We start from the raw sequence: 27333 nt of genomic DNA, 5'->3' as shown, positions 1-27333 counted from the left end.
CTCTTCTCTCCCCGACCCGCTGGAAACCGGGCCTCCGCCCCTGGTTCCGCACGACCCGGGGCAGAGCGGGGCTCTCCGCCCGCCTGGGAGAAGATGCACCGCCCCAGCGAGCGGCGTCGGGCTCCACGACCGAGGGTGGGGCTCGGGGAGGCCCAGGATCTTCCAAGAGCCGGGACGGGGATGAGAAAGGAGGACGCCGGAAGGCAACGGGGGGGGCCGGCGTCGGTGTACCACCGCGGCTGGGCCGGCCGAGCGCGGGGGCGCAGGCGGCCGCGAGGGGGCGCTGGACGGCCGGGCCGGGGGCGGGCGTGGGGGGAGCCGGGGGCGGAGCGGACGGCGCACCGGGCCGGGGCCACGCCCCAGGCTGGGCGGCCCGGGCTCCGCCCCTCCTCCCTCCCCGAGTGGGGAAACTGAGGCCCGGGGACCGAAGGACGACCTCCGCGCAACGGGGCTGCAGAGGCCCTTAAGCCACAGCCGATAGCAATGAGGAAGCATTGTAACAATGCTGTGTATTAGTTTACTCAACAGCGGTGGCAATAAACCACCAGCACCCCTTTGCCTGGCCCCTCAGTGCCTTGATTAACCCCGCGGATGAGCCTCGGCTTCCCGAAAGCTTCCACGTGAGTCTGTGTGTGTGTGTGTGTTGGGGGGGTGGGGGGCTTTCAGGGAGACAACTCACAAACCAACCAGGTAATTTTGGGTACCAGTAACTGCTGTGAAGGTGATAACAGAGATGCTGGGAAGAGGTTGACCCCTGCGGGGGGTGTGGTTACCAGACAACATGCGGGATGCCCAGAGAAGTGGGAATTTCAGATAAAGAATAATTTTTAGTATAAATATGCCCGATGCAGTAGTAGCAATATTGGGGGCATACTTAGACATTCGTCATTTATCCGAAATTGAAATTTAACTGAGTGTCCTGATTTTTATCTTCTGAATGTGGCAACCCTACCTGGGGGCTACTTAGATCGGGTCATAAGGGAGGATCTCTTTGAGCAGGTGACATGTGAGCAGAAACTTGAAGGGAAAACCGGGGCTCGGGGAAGAGCAGCAAAGCCCTTGCCGCGTCTGAGGATCGGGCAGTGGACTGGTGTGGCTAAGGCTCTGTGTGCGAAGGGGAGAGGCTTGGAGATGCAGGCAGAGAACAGCGGGACCAGTGTAATCTGTGATTCCAGAGCCCCGGAGGCTGCAGGAAGGGGTTTGGACATTTTACTCTAAGGGCAGGGGGAGCCATCGAACGCTTTAAAGCTGGGGGGTGACGCAGTCTGACTTGAGTTCTTAAAGGATCACTGCCACTCTGTGAGAAATGGGACGGGGAGGGCGCTTGCAAGAGAGTGGGGAGGCCAGGTGGGAGCCCATGACCGATGCCCAGGCCAGCGGTGATGAGCTTGGATTAGGGGGCAGTGTGTCTTTCTGCGTCTCCGCGGAGCAGCCACAGGGATAGTCAGGAGCCCACAGCATGAACTGGGATGGCCTTCTTGGGAAAGATAAAGGGGAACTGCGGGATGGGCAGGGAGAGCCTCCGGCAGTCACGCAGACCAGGCCTGGGAGAGGAAAGCAGACGGGCCCCGATGGAATCCGCACAGCCTCTGGGGTTACAGAGGACACGGAGGCAGGGAACCCGCACAGTCCCCCTGCTAGCTGTCAGCTGAGTTGGGCGTGGCGTCCTGGAGTTGTGAGAGAGATGGAAGTAGTGCTTTGGAGAGTGTGACCGAGAACCTTCCAGAAAATGGAGTGGGCTGCCAGGTGGTCTGTGATGCTGAGGGCAGTGTGGTGCCACCTCACCTGGTTCTGGGACTGTCCATCGGGGGCAGACACACAAGAGTCAGTAGCTGAGGGGGAGGGAGTGAGGCAGAGGAGTGTTTGTGAGACGTGAGTATAGTGGGGGGCCCGGGATATGCACTGGGTGAGGAGGTGAAATGAAACAGGGTCACTTATGTCAAGGGGTTTTAAAATGGAGCCAGGAGTCCATTAAGGAGATGGGCCGCATGCACGTCCTCCCCATCCTCACCTGTGGAACTGTGAACTTCTGAACTGGGCCAAAGTGCAAATATTCCAGGGACCTAGCCTGAACACTTGCAACCCTCCTACAGTAAAAGACCGCTTACTGTTAGCCTTAGTCCAGATTTATATTATCAAGATTTCTTTTCTGTTGCAACACCAATCAAAAATTCTCTGTAAGCAACGTACACAGCCAGCCTATTTTTGCTGTGAATGCTCCTGACTTTTCTCCCTAGTGGGGCATTATTTGGATCGTGACCCAAATCTCTGTGCCCTGAATTGCAATTCTTCGATCCCAAATAAATGAGCTTGTGTAATGATTGCCTCCTGACAAGTTTAGCTTGACAAAGGGCATGAGGAGTGGAGAGCGGGACAGATCATGGGGTGTCAGTAGAGGAGAGTGGGCTGTCGGAGCTGGAATGCACAGCCTCTCATCAGTCAGGAGAGAATAACCCAGCCTTGGTTGGGTTATTGAGTTATAGATATATAGATATATGTATATATATGTATATATATATACAGACATATATATATATATATATATATATATATTGGGTTATAGAGTCATGCCTGAAGCCACATCTGCAAGATCCCTGGTCCAGTGCTCCCTCTTTCTGACTGCCCTGCTTGGCCCAGCCCCATCCCAGGGCGTAGGATCCGGTGCTCTGGACCCAGGACCCGCCTCGTGCAAGAGTCTGCAGGCTGCCCACTCCCGTAGCCCCTGCCCCCAGAGGAAGCTCCCAAGAGTAAACACAGCCTCATCTTCCCGCCCACCGGGGTCTGCCGCATTCCACACCCGCCGGATTTCCAGTCACAAGGCTCTCTCCTTCTGCTACAGGCTGGTTTTCCTGAGGATGAGGCAGCCTCACCCCTGGCGGAGAGGCGTGGGGGCAGTTCTCGCTTCTGCCTTCTTTCTCCTGGGCTGCTGGGGTCTCTCTGATTTCCAGCAGGTGGGTGAGTCTGCAGGCGTGGAGGTGTTCGGGGAGCCCTGGGGCTGGGAATCTGAGCTCTTCTGGGTGCTGAAGGAGGGTGCCCCGGGGAGAGAGGCAACTGCCCAAACAGCCTTTGGGCAGAGTGGGGGTGTTCTTTCAGCTTTGGGGTTTGCACTGGTGGGGGTGGATCTGAGCTTGGGGTTTCGGGGATGGAGTATGCTCGCTGAGGAAGGAACGGGCTTCTTGGTACTGTGTCCTCCTCCCTTACCCCCCACCTCGATTCCCCCCCTTGCCTTGTCCCTCTGTCTCTTCTCCCTTGTCCGGTCTGTCTTGCAGCAATTTCTTCAGGCTTTGGAGCCGGAGGAAGTGACTTCTTATTTTGGCCCTGAAGCTACTTTAAAAGGTACTTGTCGTGGAGTCTCCTTAGCAGGCGGAGTTCCTCAGAGCCTGAGGGGCCCATCCTCCTGGTCAGGGCTCTGACCGGGGGGTGGGGGGGGGTGGGGGGGGGGGGGGGGGGGGGGGGGGGGGAGGAGGTCCAAGAAGCTGCCATTGTGCCTGTTAATTAACTCCGGACTTCTGCCAAGTCCATAAAAGCTGGTCTGGGTGTTCTGGACCAAGCTGGGGTTCTGACCCCAGGCTTCTGCTCAACATCTCAAGGGAATGGTTACTAATTAGCTGGTCCCTTTTGCCCCGGGGGCCTCCCTTGGGCTGGGGGACCTGCAGGAGCTCTTGTGGTTTCTGGTCATGGATGGAAATATTTATCCTTTCTGTGAGAAACAAGATAGGCGCTGGCTCAAGCTCCAGCCAGGGCCTTCCTGTCTCTCTCGGTCACGTCTGTGGACTTCTCTGGGGTGCCAGCCCCCTTTCCGAGTTGGGCCGTTGATCTCAAGGCTGCTGGGAACCAGAGGCAGGGTGGGCTAGTGGTCAGGCTGGAGAGAAAGAAGGGATGTCCCACTTGCGACTGAATTCTCTGTGGCCTGGGTCAGATGCACACCAAGCCCTGCTTGGGGCTGCCTGGGGGTGGGAGTGGGGACCAGAAACTTGTCTAACAGGACTCCAGGTCCCTGCAGCTCTCCGGGGGCTCCTTGGGGGTGAGGCAGATGGGTGGAGAAGGATAGCGAGGCTGGCCTTGGGCACCTGCCTTTCCTAGAGGCCACAGAGGCTGTGCTTGGACCTGCTCTGCCTGTTGGGGTTCATGCCACCCCTTGTGAAACCCTGTCGTGGGGTGAGGCTAGTGTGTTGAGTGCTGGTCTGCCCCAGGGCGAGGCCCAGAGGGGAGAGGCAACTTGCAGTTCACCCCCCTGCAAGCTGGGAAGGGCTGAATTTGAACCCAGGCTCTCGCCAACCCCCCCCCCCACCCCGGGGTTCCAGGCCAGCACACGTCCCTATGCATCAAAGGGAACGAATTGGGGCCCCCTCTCCCGAGCAGGAAGACCAGGAGGGCCGAGCAGGGCTCAGCAAGACAACCTCCTTTCTCCTGCAGTGCCTCCATTCGATGTGGCCCCTCTCAGCTGCAGCTGTGAAGAGGGGTCCCAGGGGCCTCCCTGCAGGGCCCCACGCTGCTCCCTGCGCGCCTGGGGCCGGCTCTTCACCATCTCCTTCCCGCTGGAGCGGAGGCTCCTTACCCCCTCCTTCACCAGCGAGCACGTGCTGAACGCCTCCCTCCGGCTCCTGAGGAGGCCGCCCCATCTCTGCTTCACGGGAGGCCGCCCCCTGCTGCCCCTGGGTGCCGTGGCCAGAGTCACTTACTGCTCGGGCCACTTGGTGAGTGGGAGCCCGGCTCAGCATCGGGGAGAGGCCGTGCTGAGGGTGTGTTTGGTGGGACCCCCATGGTGCCGAGAGGTCCCCCAGCTCCCTTCTGCCCAGCCAGATGTGCAGGAGGACACTACATTAGATCTTTGCCTCATGCCAGGCCCTGTGAGGGCATGTTGCATGGAGGCTCAGAAAAACTGGCTGAGTTTCCCAAGGCCACCCGGCTAGCAGGTGGCAGAGCAGTTGCGAATCCAGGGGGCCGCGGGATGGAAAGAACCGGGGCTTGGCAGTCAGCCCTTTGAGTTCAGATTCCAGCTCTGTCCCTTAGTCCTGATGACCTTGGACCAGTTACTTGATTGGATCTCAGGCTCTTCAACCGAGAAATGATGAGGTATCTTGGTTTGTCATGAGGACTGGTGTCAGGAGTCCATGGAAATCTGTCACAATGCATCTGTCAAGCCAGAGCCACTTATGTCATTACGTGCCCCTCCGTGGTTCCTGCATTGGGCGGCCCAGCGCCGGCCGGGACACATGCCACTGCGGGTCATTCTGGTGACTGCTGTGCTGTCCGTTAGCACGGGCCTAGCTAGTCCCTTGAAGACCCCTCCATTTCTGTGCACCAGGGATCCCACCAGTGTCTCTCCTAGACCCTACAGCCTGGAGCTCAAAGGCCACGATGTGAGGGAGGACCGGGGACGGGGTGGGGGTGGGGCTAGGCTGGAAGCAGGTGTAGCAGTGGGCACGGACCCAGAAGGGCTCAGGTCCCCAGCTGTCCCACAAGGATGGGCTTGGGGACGCTGGACTTGGAGAGGAGCCCTTGGAGAGAGCTCTGGGCAGGTCCGTGCCCAGTGCTGTGACATCCCAGAGAGGCCCTGGCATGCAGTGGAGGCGGTGGGCTCTGTGCCAGGCTGCTCTCTCTTCTCTAGGAGGGCAACATCCTGGTGGGTGCGGACAGGTTCTACATCCAGCCGGTGAGGAGGCAGCACTGGGAGCTTGTGCCTCCCTGGGTTCGTTCCCAGCCCCACCTGATCCACAGGCCTGTACCCAAGGCCCCCACAGCCCCCAAGGCCCCAGAAGTCATCCAAGGTACAGCCCCTGGGAGAGGGAGGGTGGAGCTGCCCTTGGGGACAGCTCTGGGGGAGGGGCAGCTCTCCCCGACGCCCAGGTGGCCATGCAAAATGCCACAAACGTGAGTGAACCATCTTCGTCAGGATGCTGGGGAGTGGGTGGGCCAGGGGAACACATGGCTGGCCATCAGCCATGTGTCCAGTTTTCTACCTGGGGGACAGGTAGACGTCCAGCCTACGAACGGCTCTTCATAGCTTACAAAGCACGTTCACAGACGTGCGCTCTTGGCAGGACATCACTTACTAGTATTAGTTGCTAGTACAGACGGAACACGGGGGCCCAAAGACAGAGAGTGGCCGCCCAGGACTGGCACGACCAGGATTGGAGCTGGCTCTGCTGTCCCCAAGGCCTGCTCGTCCATCCCCCGGGCTGCATCCAGGGGCAGGCAGGGCGCTCTCTTGGGCTCTCCTTGTCATCTTGGAATGACCCTATTCTGCTCTCCAGCAGGTGCCCAGAGGGGCATCAAGGAGGCAGAGCCAGTGCCCAGGGCTTTGGAGAGACCCAAAGGACAAAAAGGCGTCACAATAGCTCCCCCCTTGGGCCCTGAACTGCCACTGGGCCCTTTCAGATGCCCCGGAATGCCTGGTCATTAATGCGATCTGGCCCCCGGGGTGGGGTGGAATCCAAGACCCAGCAGCCTTTTGGGCTAGCCACCACTGGTTCTAACAGTCACTGCAGAAAGTGACTTCTGACAGCTTGGGACCCTCAACCCTCCTGAGGAGCCAGGAGGCCAGCTCCTGGAGGGCCAGAGGTAGGGGCTGGGAGTGGGCACAGCCCAGGCCCGCTCCTGGGGTGCTCACCCACCTGGGAGGCAGGTATTCCCTGCTCACCACATTCCCCGTGAGAAAGCTGAGGACCCCTGACTCCCTAAACTCCATAGTGGGAAGTGGCAGGGACAGGGCTCACCTGGTGTCTCCCAGCCCAGGAAAGACCTGGCTGTAGGTGGCCAAAGCCACAGGTCATCTGCTTTCTAGAACCTTCGCTGTCAGCCCTGCCTCCTCCCTCAGCAGGCCGTCCTCCTTCCCCCCGCGTCCGGAGATGGGCTGCCGGGAGTGTCCTGCACCTGGAGTTGCTGGTGGTCGTGGGCCCCGACGTCTATCAGGCTCACCAGGAGGACACTGAGCGCTACGTGCTCACTAACCTCAACATGGTGAGTGTTCCTTACGGAGCAGGCTTCTTGGATGGTGCTGACCATAAGGCGTGGGACTTGGGGGCCCCTGGACATGGCACCCCACGCCAGGGACTTGGAACGGAATGTGAGTGGGCTGGCTTACCTGGTAGGTTGAACTCAGGTTGAACTCAGGTGTAACCCTAAGGCTGGGGTCATGCTTGGGGCCCAGGGCCTTGGGGTGGGGAAGGGTGTGGCCTGCCCTTTGCTTCCTCCTCCCCTCCCTGACCTGGAGTGGAGGTGGGTGAAGTCCTGGGACCCCTCTTGGCTCCCTAGTGCACCCCACATCTCCTCGGGTCCCTTCTCTCCAGGGGACTCTCAAATCTGGCCTCTGTCCTGAAGCCCATTTGCTCCATGGGCACCTTGGCCAGCGCTGCTGGCCCTCTTCTTGTGGGCACCCCCATTGCTGCTGGCCTCTCCTTCGCTTGGCTTTAGGGGTGAAGGTGAGGTGAGAAGTACGACTCCCACTGAGTGTTAGCAGAGAGACAGAGTCAGCAAAGAGACAGGTGCTCAACAACCGAATGCTCACGCGTAACGTAACAGACTCCATGAGACCCCGTGCCTGCAACTAGAGAATGCACGTGGGACCCCCCCCCACACACACACAGTCACTGCTCTAGGCTGCCACGGAAGCTTCCACAGCTTCAGGAGATTAGAACCAACACTGCAAGGAGAGTGCCGCCCACTTGTAAGCTGGCTCTGGAGGGCGGGCTGCCCCCAAGAATGTGCGGTAATCAGCACCACTTTGTGCCCAGCCTCAGGGATGGCCACCTGTTTTGGGCAAAAGGAAATGTCCCCCCCCAGGCTCAGAGCCCCAGGCCTCCCGACCCGTCCCTGTCCCCTTGTGTTTTCTGGGCCCCTGGGTCCCGGGGCCACACCCCTGTGGTCCCGCCCCCTTGCAGACCTGACCCAAGCCCACAGTAAGCCTGCTAAGGTTTCTGCCAGCAGCCTGGGAGGCCAACAGCATTTCCTTTGAGTCACTTGAAAGCTCTTGTTTTCAAGCACTGGGGGTCCCACCTCTGATATGCTGACACTCAGTAATGGTGCCAGACTCCCTCTGCTCGTTTGATGTGCCTTCTGAGGACCCGGGAGGGTGGTAGATGCCAGCCTGGCTCCTGCCCAGACGATGGGACACCCACTCTGTACCAGCTGCTTTGTTCCTGAGCCTGCTAACAGCCACAGAAGGCTTTCCCTCCATTTCACAGATAAGGAACCTGGGCTTCCAGGGTCAGTTAACAGGACCCCGAGCAGCTGGGGAAGGGAAGCAGTGGAGCTTGGATTCAGGCTTAGGCCCGCTGAGGCCGGTGACAGCTGAGTGCTCTCGCGGGTACCATGTGTAATTCAGAGGACCAGCTGGTGCCAACAGCCACATAAGTCAACCGTGATCAGCATCTTGACACGTGCGCTGAGAGACAGCCAGAAGGCTGGCTGGGGGTGGGGGGAGCCTTCTCTCTGGGGTACCCAGGAAGGGGCTTATGGAGGGAGGGGAGGCCCTCATGCCGCCTCATGGAGACGCACAGGTTAAATAAGCAGAGAGCGGTGTCTCAGGTGGATGGGCAGAAAAGAGAAAGGATGGTGAATCTGGTGAGAGGGGAGCAGTGTTGGGATGGAACGTTCTAGATTAATAACAACTATTTGCATCCCATTGTTTCAGGGTTGTGTGTGTGTGTGTGTGTGTGTGTGTGTGTGTGTGTGTGTTGGTTGGCCTTCTTGAGCCCTGAGCAAGGGGAGGACCAGTGCACACCCGCCCATCCCTGTGGCTGGCTCCCCGCCCAAGGACTAGCATCTTCCCCCCGTGCTGATGGAGCATCTTCTCCCGACCCGAGCCCACCAGTCAGGCCACGCCAGCCCCCATGAGTCACCTCTCTCTCCTGCCCTTCCACAGGGGTCAGAGCTGCTGAGGGATCCGTCCCTGGGGGCTCAGTTCCGAGTACATCTAGTGAAGATGGTCATCCTGACCCAGCCCGAGGTAGGCGCCGAGCCAGGAGCCCAGAGTCACTGGAAAACCCACTTCTGTTCTCTTTACTTCTTCCCGTGGGTCTCCCCACCTGTAGCATGCATGGTAACAGGGCTGTGGTGAGGACCGAGAGGCCAGCAGCTGTCAGCACCCCGTCGGGTGCAGCTCCCATAAACACGGGCTCTGTTACTGATCCCCCAGGATGCTCCGAATATCACAGCCAACATCACTGCGTCACTGCTGAGTGTCTGTGAGTGGAGCAGGACCATCAACCCCGAGGATGACACAGAGCCCGGGCATGCTGACCTGGTCCTCTACATCACTAGGTAGCCGTGCTCCCCAGGGGCAAGCCAGCCCACCTGGGAGCTGCTCCCTATCTCTGCAAAGGCTGTCTGGCTGTGGGCAGGCACCTCAGCACCACCTGGGTGTCTGTTTTCTCTCCCCAAGGTTTGACCTGGAGTTACCTGATGGTAACCGGCAGGTTCGGGGGGTCACACAGCTGGGGGGTGCTTGCTCGTCCTCTTGGAGCTGCCTCATCACTGAGGATACTGGCTTTGACCTGGGGGTCACCATCGCCCATGAGATTGGGCACAGGTAGGCATCCTGTCCCCATGCTGTGGCCCAGGAGCTGACCGGGGCTCCCAAGAGGTCACATCGAGGCTGGTGGTGGGCCCCAGAAGAGTCTGCTGAAGGAACCTAATACCCCTGGCCCCAGTGGACCTGGGGGGTGGGGGAGGGACAAGGGCTGGGAAATCTGATACTTGTTGATTACCAGGTGATTAAAAAAAATTTTTTCCCTTCCCCAAAAAACAAGCAAGACAAACTTAGCAATTAGAAAATAAGTTTTCTAGGACATTCAGGTAAAGAAAAAGCAGGCTGTCAAAATTATCCCAGATCCTACCACTTAGGGATAACATCTGTTCACATTTTATGTTTTAGTCATTTCTTACCCACACACATAATTTTTTTATTTACAAGATCAGGATTATATTGTCTATTGTTTTGTTCCTGGTTTTTTAATGGAACAATACATCCTAAACATTTTTTTCCCAGATATTTTATAATTTTTTTTGGTATACACCATATTTTATTTAATCCCTCATTGTTGGCTTTTTAGGTTGTTTCCAAATTTTTCCTGTTATGAACATTCTGCATTCTGTAGGCAAATCTTTGTTCCTGTCTATTGTCATTTACCCGAAGTGGCGAGCTTCCTTCCTTGATGATTTTTAGTCTTTTCATTATGAAAGTAATAATCACTTGCTGTAAAAAGACAGTACAGAAACACCTAAAGAGTGAGTCTGTGCTCCTTCCCCCCAGCCCCCACCTGCCCCCAGGCCTTAAGGCCCCCTTGAGTTCTGCTGTGGAATCCCCCACACCCCTATCTCTGTGGGTGGCTCAGGTGCCCAGCGAGCCTGGGGCTCCTCACCCCCATATCAGCCCACAACAGCTCCACCTTTACCCTGGTTCCTGCACCTGCACTTGACCCCCCCAACCCCCACCCCACCCCACCCCCACAATGCCTCCATCTGTCTTGTTTGGAGGAAAAAGGTTGTTTTTTTTTTTGTTTGTTTTAAAGAAGGTTTTAAAAAGCACCCACTGGGAGTGGAGACCATGGCCAAAGGCCTGCACATTTTCTCAACTTTTTTATTAACCTTATGATACAAGCAGTGGATGAATTTTCCCATCCTGAGCCAGCCCACAGATCCAACAAATAATCACCGGCAGCCCCGACCCCCCAAGGTGCCTCGGGACCCCATCCTCCCTGACTTATAATGCCAGGGATTAGTTTGGTCTCAACATTTTTAAAGCCTTTTCGTATTTATCAGCCAGAAGAGGCAGGAGCCCCCTGGCTGATCCAGTGCTCTCTCGGGTGGGAAACTGAGGCAGGGGCAGGAGGCCTCTGGGGTGTGAGACCACGCCGCCCACTGCCAGACTCCTGCCAGGCCTGGACTGGAGTGGGGGTTGGAGGGGGTGGGTCCGCGAGGGGACCCTCAGCGTTGCCTCCCCCGGCACAGCTTGGGCGTGGAGCACGACGGTGCACCCGGCAGCGGCTGCGGGCCCAGCGGCCACGTGATGGCGTCCCAGGACGCAGCGCCCACCGGTACCGACCTCTCCTGGTCCGCCTGCAGCCGCCGGCAACTGCTGCACCTGCTTAGGTAGCTGCATCCGCCACCCCGCCCAGCCCTCCCCACGCCCCCATCTCCACACACGGCGTGCCCCTACTTGTCCCCCAGACTCACCCTTCCGTCTGCCCCAGCCCCGCCCAGGCCTCTGTTCAGTCCCATCGCCTCCCCACGTCCCCTTCCCCATGGGCCCCCATCACCTCTCCCGGGCACTCCTCCACCCTCCGCCACGCTCCTGCACCCACCCTCCCACCTACCCCTCCGTGTGCGCATCCCTCCCTCCGTCCACGCTTCCCTGTGCCAGCTCCCTCATTCCCTCCCGCGCACCCGCTCTTCCATCGCACCTGCTTCTGCACCGCCCCTCAATTCTGCCCCACCCCGCCTTTGCCTCGACCCTCCATCCCACCCGCTCCCCAATCCAACTCCCGTCTGCCGCATCCCCCTCCTCCCCGCTGCATCGGCCGGGCATCTGCTGCGGCCCTACCTCCGCCCCGCGCTGGCTCCTGCCTTGAGCCTGGTCCCAGCCCAAGGCCGGCTGTCGGTGCGGGTACACGCTGAGGACTCCCATCCTCCCCCATCCCGCCCCCACCCCATGTCCACCCGAGCCTGAGCCGCGGCCTTGTCGCAGCGCAGGACGGGCGCACTGCATGCGGGACCTTCCAGAGCCGCAGGCCAGGGCCACGGGGCGCCCTCCCCAGGCGCAGCCTGGCCTCCTCTACGGCGCCGACGAGCAGTGCCGGATTGCCTTTGGTGCTGCGGCTGTGGCCTGCACCTTCACCAGGGAGCACGTCGTGAGTCCCGCCAGCCCGCTTGTCCGCACCCCAACCTGTGCTCCCTCCACCTGCGCCCAGCGGTCCGCGCTGTGAGCTCCACTGGGCTAGGCTGTCAGTCACTTCTTAAAATTCTTAATTTTTTAACAATAGTCCCCATGTTTGTTCCCCATTTTGACTGTGTCCCACAAATTATTATAGAGCCGGCCCTGGCAGGCTTCTGCGTCCCTGGACGTGCAACTTAAATAGGCAGTTACCAAAGGCTTCCAACCCAATGGGAACCTGGAGGGCTTTCCAGGAGAAGTGAACTCCAAACCGAAGCCTATAGGCGTGTGAGCTGGCAGGGGGAGGGGAGATGAAGGGGGCAGGCACCCCAAAGACAAGCTCCCTCCCTGGGCCGCACGGGACTTTCATGGGCCCCAGGCACCTTGGCCTTAGTGGGCCTCTTCCTCCATACAAAATATTAAGACTCATTATCAGTGGTTTTATAAATGTTGTGTAAGTGTTGTAAATACAAATACATTGATATTATATATTAGAACGTTTTCTTTGATCCAAAAGATCATTTTTTTCTTTTGATTTTAAAAGAAATGAAAACATATCTGTGGGCCCCTAAAATGACTCTGGGCCCTGGTCACTGTCCCTGTCCCATGGAGAGGTGTGCCGTGCCCTTTCTCCCTGGCCACCAGTGCCCACGGAACAGCGTATGTGTCCCTGTGTCCTGTGGTGTGGGGGGACAATTAAGACCGGACGCTGAGCCAACAGGCTGTAGTGGCCCCGAGCTGGCCACCTGTCTCCCCTCTTAGGACAGGTGCCAGGCTCTGTCCTGCCACACGGACCCCCTGGACCAAAGCCACTGTAGCCGTCTCCTCACCCCTCTCCTGGACGGCACAGAGTGCGGCGTGCAGAAGGTCAGAGCAGGGGATGAAGGGATGCGAGGGTGCGTGCGTGTGCGCGTGCGTGCGCGTGCGTGTGTGTGTGCGTGCACTTGTGTGCACTTGCACACGTCCATGCAGGGCACCGAAACCTGGCCGCCTGCATTCCTGGGGTGGGGGACTGGAGGATCGGTTAGCTGGGGCAGAGGGCCCTGCAGCTGCTCTTGGCCACCTGGTCTGGGGAGCTGGGCGGCAAGATGCTTCACGCGTGCCAGCTGACTTGCCCTGCCTCCCTGCAGGGCCTGGAAGATGGGATGGGTTTTCTAGGTTCTGGGGACCAATGAAGACTGACAAGGGGCTCACCAGTGACTCTGCGCAGGCGGGTGGGGGATCCAGAGCCCTGCCCTCCCCTCAGCGTTGTGGAGTTTCTTTGCCCCCTTCCCTGGGTCAGAGACAGGCTTGTGTTGTCACCCCTGTCCCACAGAGGAGACAAAGGCTTTGAGTGGTAGTGAGAGCGCAGCCCGGCTCCCTGACCCAGACTCCCTCGCATTGGCTGTACCAGGCAGCATCTTGCTCTACCCTGCAGACCTCAGGGCCTCTGCCCAGTGTGGCCAGACCCTTCCTCTGTCCTACAGCCTGGGGTTTGCCCTCTTCCGCTTAGCATTGTTTCCCGAGCAGGATGGGAGTGCGGGGGTGCCTGCAAGTGTGCACCCCTGCATGGGTGTGGGTGCCCATGGGTGTGGGGTGCGCCAGGTGTGGGATGGTGTGTCCTTCTCTTGCAGTGGTGTTCCAAGGGTCACTGCCGCTCCCTGGCGGAGCTGAGCCCTGTGGGGGTGGTGCACGGGCACTGGTCTAGCTGGGGTCCCCCCAGCCCTTGCTCCCGCTCCTGCGGAGGAGGTGTGGTCACCCGGAGGCGGCAGTGCAACAACCCCAGGTACCACATGGAGGGGGCCCTGTCCTTCAACTCAGGGAGGGGGGCCTGCTCCAAATTTCCTGACTGGGGGGGCAGTGGGTCACCTGTCACCCCTCGTGTCTCATGGACATTTTCAGGCCTGCCTTCGGAGGGCGTGCGTGTGTGGGCGCTGACCTCCAGGCTGAGATGTGCAACACCCAGGTAGGCGTGCTTCCCCAGGGCAGGACGAGAGGCTCAGGTGGGCAGCGCCAGGCCCTGGAAGAGCCAAAGGACCAGGGCGGCTGTAATTTGTGGTTCACGCCAGGGCGCTTTTGAGAGTGAGGGAGTGCTGCTCTGCCTCTGCTGGGACCACAGTGGGCGCTCCAGGTGTCGCACCTCCGTCCCCATGTGCCACTGCCCTCCCCGGCGGCTCCCCCTGAAACCATCCTTTCAGTCCAAGCACAGGTGAAATTCACAGCATATCGAATCAGCCGTTTTAAAGTGTGGGATCCAGTGGCATTGGTACATTCACAATGTGGTGCGACCAGCACCTCTATCAGGTTCCAAAACGTTTCCATCACCCCAAAGTTGAACCCCAGAGCCATGAAGCAGTCCCTCCCTTCCCCATTCTCCAGCCCCTGGCAACCACCGGTCGCTTTCTGTCTCCGCGTACTTTACCTGTCCTGGACGTTTCATAGAAATGGAATCCCACGGTAGGTGGGCTTTCATGACTGGCTTCTTTTACTCAGCATCACATCCTCAAGGGTCATCCACGTTGTAGCAGGTGTGAGAAGTTCACTCCTTTTGATGGCTGAATAATATCCCATCGTACGGATGGACCACGTATTATCTGTTCATCTGCTGATGGACGTTTGGGCCGTTTCCACCTCTTGGTTATTGTGAATCATGCTGCTGTGGACACGTGTGTCCGTGGACTTCGGTGCCAGTTTTTATTTCTTTTGGGTATACACCTAAGAGAGGAGTCACCGGGTCACCTCGTATTTCTACGTCCAGTTCTTTGAGGAACCTCCGAGCCACCCTGCACAGCAGCTGAGCCATTTCCCTTTCCCACCAGCAATGTGCAAGGGTTCCAGTTTCTCCGCACCCTCGCCCTCCGCTCCATCCTTGCTGTCCGTGGTTTGGATCGTGGCAGTCATACTGGGTGGGAACTGCTAGAATGGTTCCTTTGACCTTGAGTTAAGTGAGGCATCTGGTGAGACCTTCCCTCCCACCTTCTCTAGGCAGGCAGGGAGCCTCCCCACACCCGGAGGGCACAGTCTTCACCTGGAGCTCAGGCTCAGGGGAGGGGAGCAGGCGAGCGGTGCTCTTGATCTCTTTGTCGCCGGGCAGTAGGTCCTGCACTGTGTCCCTGCAAATTCTCCTGGATTCTCCCGTCAACAGTGAGAAAGGCTCTTGTCTCCCCCACTTTACAGAGCAGGGAACCGAGGTGCAGCCAGGAGCTGGGCTTAAACCCACATTCGCGCTGCGGAGTGCCTTGTGGTCCTCAGTGGCAAAGGCCCTCCTCCTAGTTCCCCTGCCCCAAGCCCTTCCTCCCAAGGCCACTCCTGTGCCCGTCCTCTGTCTCCTCCTGACCAGGCCTGTGAGAAGACCCAGCTGGAGTTCATGTCTGAGCAGTGCTCCCAGACGGACAGGAAACCGCTACACCTCTCCCCGGGCAACGCCTCCTTCTACCACTGGGGCTCCGCGGAGCAGTACCGTCAAGGTGGGGCTGGCCCCCCGTCACTCCGATGCCGTTGAGAGCAGGGCTCTGGCTCAGGCTCTGCGTCAGTCGCATCACGTCCTGGTGCGACCCCTTGCTAACAGGCCTGGGTCTCGGCTTTCCTATCTGTAAAATGGAGATGAGCGCAGGGCTTCCCTGCTCGGGTGATAGGATTCAGTGACGTGAAACTGGGGCCGCACCGAGGGCGCTCCTTGGCTGGTAACTCAGTAACAGTCGCTGCATTGTGATTGTGATCACTGCCTCAGGAGGCCCGACCCATGCCCTCAACCCAAAGGAGGAAGCCAGATGGCCTGGCCAGGGCGGGCCCACCTGCGTGGTGCTTTGCGGGGTCGTTGCCTTCCCTACTCCCTGTCACCCTCACACGAGGATTCCCTGTCCCTCTGCCTCCCCAGGGGATGCTCTGTGCAGACACATGTGCCGGGCCATTGGCGAGACCTTCATTGTGAGGCGTGGGGATAGTTTCCTGGATGGGACCCGGTGTGTGCCAAATGGTCGGCGGGAGGACGGGACCCTGAGCCTGTGCGTGTTGGGCAGCTGCAGGGTAGGCGTGTGTGGGCAGCAGAGGTGCCCTCCCATCCGCGGTGGCCCTGGGGCCTGTCACATCAGAAGCCAGATGCTAAGGGGCTCCAAGGGGCCAGGTCTGGGGGCCCGCATGGAGCTGCAGCAGAGTCTGCATGGGATGATGCCAGGGCACTGGGCTGACCTTGGAGTCGGCTGGGGGCTAAGAGCCCCGTTGTGACCTCGGGCGAGTCATTTACACCTGCTTCCTGCATCAGCGTAGGATGCTGCCGGATGCCGCCTGTTTGTTGTGTGACTCCCAGAGCCTCGGCATCCTCCAGTGACACCTGCCTGGGTGTCACTTGCCACTGCTCTTTGCACAGACATTCGGCTGTGACGGCAGGATGGACTCCCCGCAGGTGCGAGACGTGTGTCAGGTGTGCGGAGGGAACAACAGTACATGCAGCCCGCGGAACGGCTCTTTCACGGGCGGCAGGGCCAGAGGTAGGGGCCTCCCTCAGGACAAATGGCTGGGCTCCTCCCAGCCTCCACGAAACACCTGCAGCTCAGAGCCGTGGCAGTGAGCTCATGGTATAGCTGTGATAAAACCTGGACGGTGGGCAGTGTGTGGTGGGCTGGCCTCTCCTCCCCTCCCCTCCCTGAGGAATCCTATCAGAAGGGATGCTGTACTTGGGAAGCCCTTGACTTGGATCTATTTGTAAAAGAGGTCCAGCCATTCACAAAGTAGGCACTTAGAGGGTCAGCCAAGCAGTGGAGTCCCCCCCTCCCTGTGGTGGGCCACGTGCTGAGCCCGGAGCCTTGGATTCCGTCCCTCTGCCTGGCCAGGGCAGCACCCTGGAAGGTGGCTGTCCAGCCTGGCTTGGATTGGTCCCCTGTGACAGGGGACTGTACTGCCTGAGACGGCCCCATTGTTAGCTTTTGGCGTCGAGGTGCTTTTTCTCAGACAACTGAAATCTGCTCCCTTTCACTGCAGTGTCAGTGACCTGAGACCACCCACCCTCTCCTGCTTCCTTCTAGAGTATGTCACGTTCCTGACCGTGACCCGCAACCTGACCGGCGTACACATCACCAATCGGAGGCCTCTCTTCACACACCTGGGTGAGCTGGCCAGTGGACGCTCCCCCTGAGGTGGCCAAACTGAAGTCTCTACAGCACGGTCTCCAAGATGCCCTCGCTACTTTTTTTTTTTTTTTTTTAAGATTTTGTTTATTTATTAGAGTACATGAGTGGGGGGCAGAGGCAGAGGGAGACGGAGAAGCAGGCTCCCCGCTGAGCAGGGAGCCTGATGTGGGGGACTCGATCCCACAACCCTGAGATCACGACCTGAGCCGAAGGCGGACGCTTCACTGACTGAGCCCCCCAGACACCCTAAAATGCCCTCACTTCTGATGCCTTCTGCAAGTTCAGGGGTTCCCTAAGCACCGCCAGGTTGGATAAGTCATGAGGAAGACCCCCAGAACGCTGAGAGCTTTTGTACCCGCGGTTCTGGCTCGTTACAGGGCAAGGAGACAGTAGAAGGAGCCAGAGCGGGAGATGCCTAGGGCAGAGTCTGGAAGGGTTCCATGTCCAGCATCGAAGTGTAACAGTATGTACGGGGTATTGCCAACCCCAAGCTCACCTGGGTTCGGCATCCAGTTTAATTAGGACTTCGTGATGTGGGCATGAGCCATGATTGATTGATTACTCACGTGGATGGCCTCTAGTTTCTAGGTTCACGGATGAGATCAACTCAAAGCTGCTGTCCTACCTCACATATTATTGGTCTTTCTGGCTTGGCCAGTCCCCACCTTAAACAAAGATACTCCTGTCCAGTGTGACATAAGTCCCTTCTCAGAAGCCCAGGGCAAAGGCCACATCTGTCTTTGGGCAGAGCCACCTTCTTTACCCACTCAATGCCACAGTGTTTCTTGATTTCCCGAGGGTGCCTACACGTGCCCTTGGAATCTGGGGTGGGGGTGCTGGCCCTGGGGGCCTTGAGTCCCGGAACCTGCCTGTAGAGCTCCGTGGGGGCATACGTGGTGAGAGGGCAGATCCACCGTGCTCACCAGGTTCTGGACAGAGGTGCAGAGCCACAGGACGTGTGGTCAGACGCCTGTGGGCATCTGGGAGGGTGGTGCCCTGCTCACTGCAGGGACCGCCTGACCAGCCAAGGCAGCAGGCAGACGGGCTCCCTGGGAAGGAGAGCTGGGGCGGTGGAGATTTGTCCCGTTGTTGCTACCACCCCGCTCCTTAAGTCAGGCCCTCTTCTGTGAGAGGGCTGGTGCCCAGCTGCCACAGGTGTGGGGGAGGTGGCGCTCCCCCTGCCCACAGCCTTGCTCCCCCCACAGCAGTGCGGATCCGAGGGCACTACGTCGTGGCTGGGAATTCCAGCATCTCTCCCAGCACCACCTACCCCTCCCTCCTGGAGGACAGCCGTGTGGAGTACAGAGTGGCTCTCACCGAGGACCGGCTGCCTCAGCTGGAGGAGATCCGCATCCTGGGACCCACCCAGGACGACGTGGAGATCCAGGTGACCAGGAGGGCCTGGGGGAGCCAGCAGGGGCCTCCTCCTGGTGTCACTCCTTCCCCTGACTCCCCGTGCAGCCCAGATCACCCACCTTCCCACCCCCAGGAACATTGTTCCCAGACAGCCAAGCGGCTATGTCTGTATCCTTTGTGGTGTGTATAAAAATACAGATTCCCGGGCCCCCCCTGAGAGCCTCTGAATCAGGACTTGCCAGGTGGGGCTCAAGAATCCTCATTTTAACAAACAGAGGATGGTGCCGTGTGGCCAGATGAGGCCTTGGGGGAGCAGGGGCAGGAAACTTGGGGGCCTCCGGGGCTCTGCCCTCCAGCCTGGCCCCGCTCTGGGGCTGGCCTTGGGCACAGAGCCCAGGGACTGGCCGAGCTCCCACAGGGAGGCCAGTGGACAAGGCCCCGAGAGCTCTCTGTCTGTCTCCTGCAGGTTTACAGGCGCTACGGGGAAGAGTATGGTGACCTCGTGCGCCCAGACATCACCTTCACCTACTTCCAGCCTCAGCAGCCACAGGCCCGGGCATGGGCCGCCGTGCGCGGGTCCTGCTCGGTGAGCTGTGGGGCAGGTGAGGCCTGGGGCAGGGCTCACCTGAAGCACAGTTTGCCCCCTGCAGGGAGGTGGCCCAGCCTCCTTCTTCCCCCCCAGGGCTGCGCTGGGTGACCTACAGCTGTCTGGACCAGGCCAGGAATGAGTGGGTGGAGGCCGCCCGGTGTGAAGGGAGCCAGCAGCCGGCAGCGTGGCCAGAGTCCTGCGCCCCCTGGCCCTGCCCCCCACAGTGAGTGCTGCCCACGCTCAGCCACTGCCCCTGGGCTCTCACTGGCTATGGGGCCCACGTGCCATGCGCTCGGTGAGGCCACTTCCAGGCGCGGACACTGCCCTGGGAGGTGGGTTATGTCAGTGCCCCCCATTTTTGCAGGTGAGGATGTTGAATCTCGGGCAAACACGGGTGACGCTGGAGCCTAGTGTGACCCGCACCCGCTGCACCTCGTCTGCAGGCAGCACATGCCCGCTCTGAGCTCACTGCCGGGTGGAAGTGACCGCCCTCCCCGGGAGGGCTGTGGTGAGGGTCAGAGAGGTGACGGTGGGAAGTACCTGGACTGTGCTGTTGGCAGGAGCACAACATCGGGACAAGGCTGTCCCTGTTGGCTGCAGGGCTGGTGCGGCTACCCGCCACCACTTCTTTAAATTGAATGAGTGATTGATTGATTGTGGGCTCCACACTGGGCTTGGACTCGTGACCCTGAGATCAAAACCTGAGCTGGGATCAAGAGACCGAGCCCCCCAGTTGCCATTTTTATACAGGTGTCCTTGGGCTCTGGTGCAGCTTGGGGACACCTGGAGGGCCACTGGGCGGAGCAGGCTGTCCCTGTGCAGTGTCCAGGAACCTGCAGGGATATGGGGCCCGGCCCAGAGCAGGGAAGCCAGTCAGCGGGACGGATCTGCCCGTCTCTCACCGCCTCTCCTGAGCCAGTCCTCAGGCGGACGGGGCCCCAACGCTCTGTGCGTCTCCTCCTCAGCTGGGCAGCTAGAGACTTTGGTGTGTGCAGGGCCTCCTGCGGGAGGAGGTGGTGCGTTGCGTGGAGGCCCAGGGCAGCCTCCTGAAGACGTTGCCCCCCACCCGGTGCAGAGTGCTGGCCCCCACAGCCGGCGGTGGTGGAAGCCTGCACTCCCAGCCCCGCCCGGGGAGGTGAGGGCAGGGAGGCTGGGAGGCGGGGAGGCAGCTCCCTGGCAGGGCTTGTCCCCGCACTGAGCCCTACCCTTTCTGAGTGTCCCCTCTCCCAAGGATTCTGGCTGGGCCCTACTATCCTGGAGTAGACAGCTTCACAATTACTATCCAAGAGACCCTGAGCCGGCCATTTCCCTCTCTGAAACCCCAAGTCCCTGCTCACGGGCTGTGAGGACCAAATGAAGCTGCACACATAAAGCCATAAGTGTCCCTTTGTCATTACCACTGCTGTCTCCATGGTGCCTCTCATCCCTTCAGTGTCCAAGCTGACAGCGTCTTCTTCCCATTTGCCACCAACTGGCTGGGTGACCAGGTCAATTTCCTTCCCTCTCTGGGCCCCAGTTTTGTTATGTGTCCAGTGAGGAGGTGCTTGGCCAGGGTCACTGGTGGCGCATGCGTGGCTCGGGCTCCTTTGCCTGTCTCCTGTGTGTGGCCGACCTGGGAATGACCACCCTTTCCCACGGAGGCCTGCTCCTGCCTCGAGACCCTTCCTGCCTCCGCTCGGCCGGCAGCCGCCCCGGTCAGGGTTGGCACGTCCGTGAAACGCAGTTGCCATCCCTGACCGGGCTGACCCGATTCTGTTTCTCGGCACCTGCTAGGGTGCAAGGAGTGATGGTACTTTCTGGACAGAAGCCCACCTTCCTCTCTGGAAGGCCGGCGGGTCCGGGCCTGTGTCCTGGCACCCGGGCTGCCGAGTGGATTGCTGGCAGCTGCTCATCCAGCTCTTTAGGGAGAGGCCTCAGGGTTTTGCTTCTTTGTGGGGCTCCTTTTGGAGCTCTTGGGTATGGGGGTGCGGGTTCACTGCCTCCCCACCCAGGGAGCTGGGCTGTACGTACAGCCCCATGAGGCAGGGCCTGCTGTCTGTCCTGTCCTCAGGCAGGAGGGATCAGACGTGTGCTCATCAGCCTGTGGAACAGACCCGGCTTCACAGAATAGGACGTGTGTGCGCGGGGCAGAGGGCCTGGAGGCACTGACCACTGCTGGGCCCTGCTCCTCAGACGAGAAGCTGCCTGCCCTTGAGCACTGTGTGGCCATGGCATGTCCTTCGGTACCGGGCCATGTGAGTGTCCTGGGCTAATTGGGGGCTTATCTGACAGGAGAATGGGGAGCACTGGGTACCCTTGGTCTCCTGGCCAGAGCACAAGGACTATCCTTCTGCAATGCTGCTGTGTATAGGATCTCCCTGGTCAGAGGGTGAGCCTAGGGAAAAAACTCAGGGCCCCTCTGCCCTCCAGCTGGCAAGCCGGGCCCAGGCCCCAGGCCCCGTTAGACTGCTGCCAGTTGCCCACAAAGCAACACGGTCACTCTCCCACCTGCTTCCCAGGGCTCTGGCCTGGGGGACGTTGCTTACAAACAAGGGTACTGGCCAAGCCTGTGTCCTCGAGACCAGTGGGGATTGCAGGGCCAAGTATGCCTGCCAACCTGGCTCCCGAGCCCCAGCCTCAGCCCTGCCCCACAGTGACCACTCACGCTGGTACAGAGGCCAAGGTGGGTAGTGGGGTGGGGGCATCCTTCGGCAGCAGAAGCAAGTGTCCCCGGAAAGGAGCAGCAGGGAGGGACCGCCTTTGAGGTGCTGGTGACCACTCTGCTCTCTCCTGAAGAGATTGGGTGGGCGGGGCTGCAGGACCAGGTGTTCAGGGATCCAGAGAGGGGGAAGCCCAGACCCACCAGCTTGTTACTTGTCCCCTGCAGCCAGAACCCCAGTCTCTGGAGGAGGAGGAGGCCACATCTGCACCAGGCAGTGCCAGGCTGGGGGCTCATGCCGCACACATGTGGACTCCCCTGGCGGGGCCGTGCTCTGCCTCCTGTGGTCGAGGTGAGGCCCCCAGAGCTCATTGGCTAACTCTTACCTGCCTACATTTTGCCTAGTGCTAAAAAGCATTTGAATTGGCTTACGGAGAATCCAGACCAGGTCAGAACATGACGTCAATACAAGGAGGTTGGGGTGAAGTATGGACAGCCATGTAAATGTCTTTATTGCTTGGCTGAAAGACAGGAAAGACGATAAAACTCAGCAATATTGGCACCCAAGTGTATTTCTTTCGGTCTAGAAAAGTGGGCCCCAAGAGCACTGGGCTTCCTGGCGGCCCAGCCAGAGGAGCAACATTTTAAGATACATTGTGTCCTTAAACTACAACCCTCAGCACCTGCTCAGTGAAACCTGTGCATGTTTAGAATCAAGGCCAGAGACTTTTTTTTTTTTTTTTTTTTTTTTGAGAATAGTCCAAAAGGAGAGATTCAAGGAAACGGACCCTGATAACATCTTGGTTATAAACACAGTAAGAGATTGTCGAAGAGCAATTCTCATTAACAAAAAACAGCAGCTACCACTTGAGTACCTACTATGGGCCAGGCACTTTGTAGCTGCGCTTTAAAAATCTATATAAATATCCCTGCAAGTGAGGCACCATCAGTTGAAAAATCTGAGGCTCAGAGAGCTTAAGTCACTTGTCCAAGGTCACACAGCTGGTAAGTGGCAGAGTCAAGACTCGAACCCAGGTGGACCTTATCTGCTGGAGCTCTCCAGAGAGCTGGGCACCTGTAGTTCTTGTCGGAAACTCCTCTTGGGGCTCAGGGGTCTCTGCTTCATCCCTGCAGGCCTGATGGAGCTGCGCTTCGTGTGTGTGGACTCTACCCTGGGGACCCCTGTCCAGGAAGAGCTATGTGACTTGGAGAGCAAGCCTGGGAGCCGGCGGGAGGCCTGCCAGGCTGCCCCTTGCCCGGCTTGGTGTGTGGGGGTGGAGACTATGTGTGTGGGGGGGCAGCAGCAGCCTGGGTCCCCTAGGGAGGAAGGAGTCTCACCCTGGGGTGTAGCCTCCAATGGAGCGCTGGCCTTCTTACTGCAGGTGGGAGACCCGAGCCTTGGCACCATGCCCAGTGACCTGCGGAGGGGGGCGGGTGCCACTAGCTGTTCGCTGCGTGAGGCTGGACCACGGCCACCCTGTCCCCCTGCCTCACTCCGAGTGCTGGCGGGTGCCCAGGCCCCGCCCTGTCCAGGACTGCAGTCCGGAGCCCTGCCCTGCCAGGTGAGCCCCTCCCCAAGGAGACAGGTGGTCCTAGGCATGCATCCTTGGAGGTGGCCTCAACACCTCCCTGTAAGCTCCTGACGCTCGGTGCCCTTACCTGCAGGTGTGGGTCCCATGGGTGTCCTAGAAGGCTGTGGTGGGTTTAAAGCATGTGAGTTGCGTCACAGGGGATCTGGGATGCTATGGGCACACGTACGTGGCTGATGGTTCATTTGTCATCAGTGGCTCTTCGCTGAGACCCTGCCGTGCCCAGGGGCCGTTCCAACAGTAGGGACATAGCAGTGAGCAGGACAGAGAGGCACCCGGCCCTCCTGGAGAAGATGCTGGGGCAGTGGGGAAATGGAAATGAAAGACAGACGGGGAGATATCATTTGACGGTGGTATTGGTGTGATGTGGCAAACACAGCGGGAAGGAAGTTTGGGAGTGCTGACCAGGCCTGGTGGGGGGCCGGCATTCCTATTAGAGACAGACATCTTCGCAGGCCCCCTGGGGTGCCCTGCCTCTCCCCCCCTGCCCTTTGAACACATCAGTTTGCCCTCAGCTTTCTGTCTGTAAAATGGGCTCCTTGGAATGTTCTCTGTCTGCTGTGCCCAGCTTCTCGGTGGAGATGTAAGGGTGACCTTCCCAGTCTGGAGAAATGAGCAGAGGCCCCACTCCCCTGGGTCGGTCGTCCCTCCCCACTCCGGTTTGCCCCAGGTGGCGGTCCGTGCTGGCGGAGTGCAGAGTGAGCTGTGGAGGAGGGTTTGTGCAGAGGATGCTGTATTGTGCACGGGCCCACGCGGAGGACAGGGACAAGGAGGTCCTGCCGGATATGCAGTGTCAGGGGCTGCCTGGCCCGGAGAAGTGGGAGGCCTGCAGCCCAGAGCCCTGCCCGCCCAGGTCAGCAGCCCCGAGGTGTCGAGGAAGCAGCCTGAGGGCCCGGAGCATGCAGACACCAGGCCAGTCGCCGCGGGGCTTATAGGGCTGGCTGCTCTGGCCCGGGAGAAGGTCCTCGGGAAGCGGGACTACCTGGCAGGCTGCACCAGAAGTCAGAGCAGACATTCCAACAAAATGCAGGCGGCGTGGCCCGATCTCATCGGGCTGTGGGTGTGGGAGGGCTGGCGAGCGTCACTGGGAGAAGGCAACATTTAAGTGGAGCCCGACGGTGGTCCCAGCTGGGATACGGGGCCGAAGAGCTCAAGCCAGCGAGGTCCAGAGGCGGGGTCGGAGCCTGCGGGAGGAGAGCAGACAATTGCCCGCCTGATTCACAGTGCTCCCACCCTTGCTGCTTTGTCGTTTTGCACTTCGACTAATGAAGCGCTTTTCTGTATCATCCAGAGAGGAAGGGAGCAGTCACGTGTTACCACCAGATTTAATAGATGGGCTATATTGCTATCTTTCCTTCAGGTCGGTCTCCTTGGCTTTTAAAGAAATACACCGTTACAGATAAGAATTCCTTTAAGTTAAAAGCCTTAGCTCATCGGTGATTTATTTGGGGGCATGTTGCAAAGTAGGGAGCATACTTTATTTCTCCAAATCGTTAACCGAATTTCCCCCAGCCGGCTCCTTTATTGTGTCCTAGATGCTTGTGTATGTTGGGATCTGTGTCAGGGCTTTCTACAGGTTCTGGTGTTTGTAATCCCCTGCATACCAGATTGTTTTAAATACTGTAGCTTTATGGTCCATTTACCACCCGCACGGGTGTCCCTTGGCTTCTTTGCTTGTGCTAAAGCCCCTTGGCTGTGCAGCACATTCATTCATACGGGAATTTATCTGGGACTTATATGGCAATGTGACACACGCATGGGCTCGGGCTGCTCCGCGGATGTCACGTAGCTGCATCCTCCTTGATGTTCTGGAACGCACTCCTGCCTCAGGGCTTCTGCCCCTGCCTTCCCCCTGCGGGAATGCGTCTGCTCTGGATATGCTTTTGTCCAGGCTCTGCTCAGAGCACCGCAGCAGCGAGGTGGGGAGTCCTCCCTGAGCACTGCTCCCGAACGGCACACTCTGCCCACCCCATGACTCTTAGCTCTGCCTTCCTCTACCACCCAGCACTTCTTCCTCGGTTTGCTGTCTGTCTCTTCCTTCAAGCCAAGTGGTTTTTCCACCAGGGGCCGTTCTGCCTCCCACGGGACGTGTGGCAATGTCTGGAGACATTTTCAATGTCATGACTAGGGAAGGGGGATGCTAGTGGCACCGGTGAGTGGGTGGAGGCCAGGAGGGCTGCTGAATGTCCTACATTGCACAGATGCCCCCACAGCAGACCCGCTGGCCCCAAAGGTCAGGTGTGGCAAGGTGGAGAAGCACATGTGCTCTGAAGGGTGGTGTGGGGGTCTTGGTCTGGTTCACTACATCTCCCTAGCACCTAGAACAGCGCCAGGCCCACTGAAGGCATGTGTGTGTGAGCCAGGAGGTGGCACAATGTCACGATGAGGGCCTCAGGCTCCAGCACGGGCTCCCTAGGTTCAGTCCCAGCTCTGGAGAATGTCGGCTGTTGTCATTTGTCGAACAATTACAGATTACCACGGGCAGGGTTGACCACTGTTGAGATTTGTTTTGCCTTCTCCTGGGGCACCTTCTCCCCCATCCCTGTTCCTTGGATAACAGAGGAACGGTAAGCTGTTGACGGGAAGGGCTTGCCCTCTCTGGGCTCAGGGCCGCACTCTGGGCCTTTGCTTCTTGCAGGTGGAAAATCATGTCCCTTGGCCCATGCTCAGCCAGCTGTGGCCTTGGCACGGCCACACGCTCCGTGGCCTGTGCGCAGCTCAGCCAAGGCCAGGACGTGGAGGTGGATGGGGCAGCCTGTGCGGCTCTGGTCCGGCCTCAGACCAGCATCCCCTGCATCATCGCCGACTGCACCTACCGGTGGCATGTCAGCACCTGGACGCAGGTAAGTGCTGGGGCTGGGGCTGCGGCTGGAGAGTGGGTCCGCTGAGGGTCCTCCCCCACAGGGACCCTTGGGGCTTTGATTCATTGTGATCCCCTGAAAGGAGGGGGAGAGTGGGGTGGGAGGAGGTGGTTGGGGCACCTAGAGATGGAAGACACAGCAGGGCCCCGAGACCTGAGGGGCAGGTCTGGACCGAGGTCTGGAGACACCAGGAGATAAAGGGGAAGGTAGCTCTGTCCCACACCTTTGCCTTTCTGGGGCCGTCCCGTGCCCAGTACCTTGCAAGGTCCTAGAAAGACAAAGGTAAATAGGGTTAGGTCTCCCGCTCACTCATGGTGTGGAGGGGAGAAGAGGCAAAGCAGACTGCCGCCACCGGCATCGATCAGAGGGCTCTGGGCATCTGGGTCGGGTAGAGACAGGTGCTTGGAGGAGGGCGGTGCAGGGCAGGCCGGTAGGGTGGGTGCCGGCTGATGAGCCTTGGTCTCCTCATCTGTGGAATGGAGACACGGGCTCCCCTCCTGGGCTGTGCAAAGATTAGATCCATCGTGCGTGGGCAGTGGTCACCGCTGCCCCCGCCGCCCTCTGGCAAGGTCAGCCTCAGCTCAGTCTCCTCTTTCCTGGCAGTGCTCTGTCTCCTGTGGAGATGGCATCCAGCGCCGGCATCACGCCTGCCTTGGACCCCAAGCCCAGGCACCCGTGCCGGCCGCCTTCTGCCGGCATTTGCCCCAGCCAGCCACGGTGCGGGGCTGCTGGGCCAGGCCCTGTGCCGGGCAGGGGACTCCCAGTCCGGCACCCCGTGACGAAGCCACTGCTCCAGAGCATGCCACTGCTGGTGCTCCTCTGGAGTGGCCCCAGCGCCAGGCCCACCTCCTCTCCCCAGCCCCCCGGCTTCAGGGGCTTCTGCTTGGGCCCCAGGAGAGCCCCGCTGAGTCCAGTTATGTTCTTCAACCTTTCTGTCTGGGCAGCTGGCTGGCTGCAGGAGGGGTGGGCAAAGGCTTCCCACTGGGAGAGCTGTGACCAGCTCCTTGGGAGGACCCCCTGGGATGGTGCAGTGGTGCAGCCTTGGATCGCTGGGAGGTGTGCGGCTGGACTGAGGGGGATGGGCTTGGGAGGTGGTGCTCTGGCCCGGCCCTCTTCTTTCACTTTGCTTCCGCTGACAGAGCGCAAGGTCATTTTTATTATCATCAAGGGAAAGGGAACGTGAGGTTTCACAGAGTCGGCCCCAGATCTGTGGGACCCAAAGCCATGCCCTGCTGTATACGCTGCCTCCCTCTTACCTGAGTGTCCGGAAGCGGCTCTGGGCCCTGGATGGAGACACCGGGACCCATGCAGCTCCCTCCC

The 27333-nt window shown here is 59.4% G+C and overlaps 1 protein-coding gene across 9 annotated transcripts in view; it reads left to right on the top strand.

Annotated features, from left to right (window-relative positions):
• Positions 1-27333, top strand: part of ADAMTS13 (ADAM metallopeptidase with thrombospondin type 1 motif 13) — a 30624-nt gene continuing 3291 nt past the window's right edge. For 2 of the 9 annotated variants that reach the window (XR_012377222.1, XM_073889908.1), the window contains exons 1-27: positions 315-620; positions 2840-2951; positions 3270-3336; positions 4417-4697; positions 5612-5771; positions 6788-6963; positions 8867-8950; positions 9140-9264; positions 9386-9532; positions 10954-11094; positions 11690-11852; positions 12638-12742; positions 13489-13640; positions 13757-13820; positions 15195-15321; positions 15732-15880; positions 16221-16341; positions 16876-16956; positions 18186-18367; positions 18803-18938; positions 19019-19148; positions 20976-21159; positions 21792-21915; positions 22698-22827; positions 22946-23125; positions 25791-25995; positions 26617-26926. Coding sequence is in view for 7 of the 9 variants with exons in the window: in XM_073889908.1 (XP_073746009.1) it covers positions 592-620; positions 2840-2951; positions 3270-3336; positions 4417-4697; positions 5612-5771; positions 6788-6963; positions 8867-8950; positions 9140-9264; positions 9386-9532; positions 10954-11094; positions 11690-11852; positions 12638-12742; positions 13489-13640; positions 13757-13820; positions 15195-15321; positions 15732-15880; positions 16221-16341; positions 16876-16956; positions 18186-18367; positions 18803-18938; positions 19019-19148; positions 20976-21159; positions 21792-21915; positions 22698-22827; positions 22946-23125; positions 25791-25995; positions 26617-26926 (3865 nt within the window). In the remaining 2 variants the exon portion in view is untranslated. Of the gene's footprint in view, positions 136-314; positions 621-2637; positions 2748-2839; positions 2952-3269; positions 3337-4416; positions 4698-5611; positions 5772-6482; positions 6565-6787; positions 6964-8866; positions 8951-9139; positions 9265-9385; positions 9533-10953; positions 11095-11689; positions 11853-12637; positions 12743-13488; positions 13641-13756; positions 13821-15194; positions 15322-15731; positions 15881-16220; positions 16342-16875; positions 16957-18185; positions 18368-18802; positions 18939-19018; positions 19149-20975; positions 21160-21791; positions 21916-22697; positions 22828-22945; positions 23126-25790; positions 25996-26616; positions 27070-27333 lie in introns of those variants that run through there. The other 7 variants (XM_073889909.1, XM_073889913.1, XM_073889914.1 and 4 more) reach the window with 7 other exon arrangements.

Source organism: Callorhinus ursinus, unplaced genomic scaffold, assembly GCF_003265705.2.
Source record: "Callorhinus ursinus isolate GAN/ISIS: 27379988/994484 unplaced genomic scaffold, GSC_fseal_2.0 scaffold122, whole genome shotgun sequence".
In the NCBI taxonomy this organism is placed as follows: Eukaryota; Metazoa; Chordata; class Mammalia; order Carnivora; family Otariidae; genus Callorhinus; species Callorhinus ursinus.
This window is presented reverse-complemented; position numbering and strand designations above follow the sequence as displayed.